The sequence below is a fragment of the Notothenia coriiceps genome, unplaced genomic scaffold, assembly GCF_000735185.1.
Source record: "Notothenia coriiceps isolate Sejong01 unplaced genomic scaffold, NC01 NC01_scaffold00033630, whole genome shotgun sequence".
Classification (NCBI taxonomy): domain Eukaryota; kingdom Metazoa; phylum Chordata; class Actinopteri; order Perciformes; family Nototheniidae; genus Notothenia; species Notothenia coriiceps.
In genome coordinates this window covers 1-4,843 of record NW_011366331.1, presented here as the reverse complement: position 1 = coordinate 4,843, position 4,843 = coordinate 1, and the positions used below count along the sequence as shown (strand labels likewise).

The window sequence follows — 4,843 nt, the reverse complement described above, 5'->3', positions numbered from 1 at the left end:
GTACGTGCTCGGCTGAAGTCCTTGCGGTGTGTTCCAGTGCGACACATGGCCAAGACGCAGGAGAACACGGCGACGCAACAGTCGGCGTCGGCGAGTTCTCTGGTGACTGCTTGGTGTGTCAGGGCCTTTACCCATAATGACCAAGTCGCTGCAAATTATCCCACTTATTACAAGGCCACATTCTCAACAAAGTTACGACATGACTCCCAATATTAATTTAAATGCTTTTATTGAATTAGAAAATGTTTTTATTGTTTTAAAAAATAGTATTATTGATTTAAAAAATAGTTTTATTGATTTAAAATGACATGTATCTGCTAAGAAAAATAGTCCGTTGTTACCGTTTGAACTACGTAGCAACGGCAGGAACTGCTTCGATAGCGTTTTGTTTTTTGATTACAGATTTGAAAACATCGTTGCTTGCTTTAAAAGTAGCATAATTCATTATGTTAAACCTTGGAAAGTATCTGGATATCCCTACATTAATGCCAAAGTAACTGGCAACTGAATATGTTTTGCCGTTTGATGTCTGGAACGTTGAGTAAAAAGGCCCGCAGCTCCGTGTTGCCCCGTTACTTCTCCGCTGTTTTCTTGTCCCTCTTGTCTTTTTATTTTCTTCGCTGGGGACTCATCAGCCACTAACCATTCATCCAAATGACTGCTCTCCAAATATATTAAAATTAATATTAAAATCCTCCATGTTGCTCTCAGACGGTAGACCAGCAAACAGTCGGCCAAACTGTATACAGTTAAATCGACCGGACTTAGTTCTTTCTGCAGATGTGAGCGTCCTTAACAACGGTCAATAAATCCTTGACAGCGGTCTGTACTATGGATTAACAACGTGTCACGTGTTCTGAATTGACCAATCAGAATCGAGTATTCAACTAAGCCATGTAATAAAAAGACATAAATGACATAAATAACATATTAAAGTATTGAGACCATAGGAAAATGTTGGGACATTTATTTAAAAAAGGAATGTTTTTACATAAAAATAAATTATTGCACCATACAATTGCTATAGTGTTTCACGTACAACCACTTTTGAGTAGGAAGAACAGTGGTTAACAGCATTAACTTGGTTTTCTATCCAAAGGCCATCGGAGGGGTCTGCTACCAGGCTTTCTACCAGAGGGTTCTGTCCACAGCCACTGATGCCCAGGCGAAGATCACCTGCTACGCTGCTGCTGTATTTTGCCCAATTCTTGGCATCCCTTCAATCCTCATAGGAGCAGTGGCTGCATCTACCAGTACCTACATTTAACCTTTCTCCTTTTCTATTCGCTATATCACATCATATAAAACCTTGCTACCAGCAGGGGGAGAAGAAGTCAAAGATTCAAAGGTTTAATTGTCATATGCACATAACCTAGGGCTGCACGATATTGAAAAAAACTGACATTGCGATATTTTTTACACCTGCGATATATATTGTGATATGAAAAAATACAGGAATTTAAGAAAATAAAAATGCTTGTCCGCAAACCATCCTTCCTTAAACTTTAATGCTATACAATTGGTATTTTTATAACTACTGTATATTTAACCGGATGAAGGATTTTAGTCACGGGTAAAGCTAAATGTACTTAAAGCTTATAAATATATTTAAATAAAATGACGCGTTTGTGACGTCCACTAGTTTAATTTTTTAGAGATGTACAAAAACAAGATTAAAATGACATGATTTGTCTTTGAAATGTAATGGAGTAGAAGTATCAGCATGGGTACTTTTGGGTTATCTGTCGCCACTTTTTTTCCAGACTCTCTAAATACACACTTTTATTGTTTTTTTCAGAGGAGGGTTAGGGTTAGGGTTAAATTGAAAAGTGGCGACAGATAACCCACAAGTACCGTAGCATGAAATGGAAATACTTGCAAGGGTGGTTCTAGGGTTTATTACGATGTATTGGAACTAAATCAAATCAGAGACCCGGATGTACAGTGGAGATTAAACTGTTCATTACCTTATAAAAAAGCAAATGCTTTTTATGTTTTTTAATTAAATTGTCATTTAAAGTTACTAAAACAAATACTCTAAGTGAAAAAACTACTGAAACAAAGAACTGTAACTTAAATGTACTAAAACAAATACCAATTACTGTATGCTGTGTTTATTTTACACAATTACTTTATACTGTCTTTGTATTTTAACCCGCTTTTATTGTGTGAAATAACTGGCCTCAGCCTGGCCAAGTGAAATTGGTCTAGAACCGCCACTGAATACTTGAGTAAATGTACTTCCCACCTCTGCTTGCAACTCATGTTTCTGTTGTGATTACATGTGCCTAATTTCTGGCAGACTGGAACCAGACCAGCTACGGTTCCCCCAGCCCGTATGAAGAGGGCAAAGCTGGCATGATCCTCCCCATCGCCCTCCAGCATCTCTGCCCTTTCTACGTCTCTCTGCTCGGTATGGGAGCTCTGGCTGCTGCCGTGATGTCGTCCGTCGACTCGGCTCTTCTGTCTGCCGCCTCCCAACTGGGCCGAAACATCTTCAAGAACATCATCTACAAAGGGGTAACTTTTTATATGATATGGCCTACTGTGGCATTTAAATGAAAGACTTAGAGTTTAAGACATGCTCTGTGAGGGCGTATCTGCACCGCAAGGCTTTGAGCATAATTATAAATGGATGCTGACACGCTAAAGGGCAAACATTCTGTAAAGCAGGTATTATGTATACCATGTGACCCTCTTGTTAGCTAACATTTGCTAACATTAAATGCAGCTAGGGTTAATGGAAAGGTCATTCGATTAGCAGACAAATGGCTGAACAGCTCGGGGGGTTAGTTATTTAATCATCACTCAATGTTCTTTGTGTATCTGTGGAGTGATGAGGCCCGAGCCTAGACGCCAAACTCAACTATATGCTGATGTTAAAGAAACACGTGAGTTGTCTGACTGAAATACTTTAATGTGACATTCTTGTAGCCTACATATGCTGATAGCTTAGTTAGTCCTGAAGAGAAATATCACTTTATGTTACGCTCCATTATTTAAAAAGGACCCCAAACTAGTGACTGATTTAGGTCAAGTTTTCACGGTGTTTAATAAAAGAAATGCAAACAAAAAGGCAGGCAGTGATGGCTACGAAGCTAGCTGGTTAGCAGAGAGTTGTCCAAGGAAAAAACACTGGAGAGAATCAAGGCTCCAGGCTGCAGAAACACTCTGGTTTAAAAAATATAGTAAAAAAATGGCAGTATTTACATTGAATATGCATGGTTGTAATCCTAGAAATATAAATAAATAAAATAGTACCCACTATATTCTACTATAGAATAGTACCCAATGTCCAAAAACATGATCTCCTCTATTTCAGGCGTCAGAGAAACTGATTGTCATGGCGGTGAAAGTGTCGGTGGTGCTGTGTGGGACAGCTGGAGCCGGTCTGGCCATGATGACCTCGTCCGTCCACTTGTTCTGGGTCATCAGCTCAGACGTGCTGTACTGTATGATGGCTCCTCAGGTGATTTGCGTCTTCTACCTGTCTCGCTGGGTGAATTACTTGGGGGCCTGCTTTGGTTTCCTGGTGGCTATCCTGCTGAGGATTCTGATTGGAGAACCTGTGATCGGCCTTCCTGACCTGATGCCTCTGCCCTGGGACAAGATCCAGGACGATGGTACCCGATACCGTTTGTTCCCTTTTCGAACCGCAATCCTGCTCATCACCCTCGGGACTATTTTCCTAGTGTCACGCCTCGCTGAGTGCCTGTTTGAGAAGAGGAAGCTGGGAAGTGAGGATGAAACAGACGCTACCTGTCAGGAGATGAAACCGATGAATAAAGAACAGACGAACACATCTTCAGATTGAGAAACACATAGAACAGGGGTGTCCAAACATTTTTCACTAAGGGAAAAATATTCGAAGCTCACTAGAGGCGAGGTATACTGCCTCATAAGTTAAGTTATAAGTTAGCAAAATCTATCAAAAGTATGTAAATGATGCTTGGTACTTGAATCTGCTTTAAGGAAAATAAACAGCCTCCATCATTCCTTAGGACACATGTGTCAAACTCAAGGCCCGGGGGCCAAATCAGGCCCTTGGTGGATTTAATTTCGGCCCGCAGATCTGGCCCGCCGGTATATTGTACACACACCTTCACTCCATCCTGAGGGTCTCCTCAGCTCAGAGCCTGACCCCAAACATTGATGACCTTGCACCCAAGATGAGATGCCAAGTATCTGCTTGAACTAGCATCACAGAGCAGCACACTGAGTTTCAATGGATGTTTCCCCCCTGCACTTTTTTTCTCACGACAACAGGGCATGTTTGGTTTTTTAGCCAAAGGGAAATCGTTTTGTTGAAGCTGTTGTTGGCCTGTGGAAAAATGTAATCATAAGAAATGACTCTGGAAAAGCTGCAGATAGAGCCATAAGAAATGAATGAACTGATCATTTAATGTTTAATGTTGTTTTTATAGGCAATCATTTAACCTTTGTTAGTTCCAGGTTTAATATGTGCAATAAGTTCATTTCAATAAGTTTTGCAATACACATTGAACCAGTCCGGCCCTCGACTAGTACCCATTTTTTTATTTCGGCCCACTGTGTATTTGAGTTTGACACCCCTGCCTTTGGAAATAGGAAGGGTATATTTCTAGTTATTGGGCTTTTTTCGACTTTGAAAATATTTTCAAATGTAATTGACTGAATTTATTGCAAATTGGGCTTATTAACACATGAACACCACTGTGTCATTTATGTTTACAGATATATTTAATAAGTACAATTCAAGAAAAGCTCAAGTTTCATTTGTGGGCCGTATTCCATTATACTTTTTGAATGTCCCGCGGGCCGCATTTGGCCCCCGGGCCGTAGTTTGGACACCCCTGATGTATCT

The 4,843-nt window shown here is 40.4% G+C and overlaps 1 protein-coding gene across 1 annotated transcript; it reads left to right on the top strand.

Moving 5' to 3' along the window:
• Window positions 1-1,099: 1,099 nt before the first annotated feature.
• On the top strand, window positions 1,100-4,038 carry LOC104961677 (high affinity choline transporter 1-like; the record flags this gene model as incomplete). Its single annotated transcript, XM_010790006.1, has 3 exons — window positions 1,100-1,253; window positions 2,303-2,520; window positions 3,323-4,038. Coding segments are annotated over 3 exons (864 nt in total), but the record flags the coding sequence as incomplete, so codon positions are not given.
• Window positions 4,039-4,843: the final 805 nt, after the last annotated feature.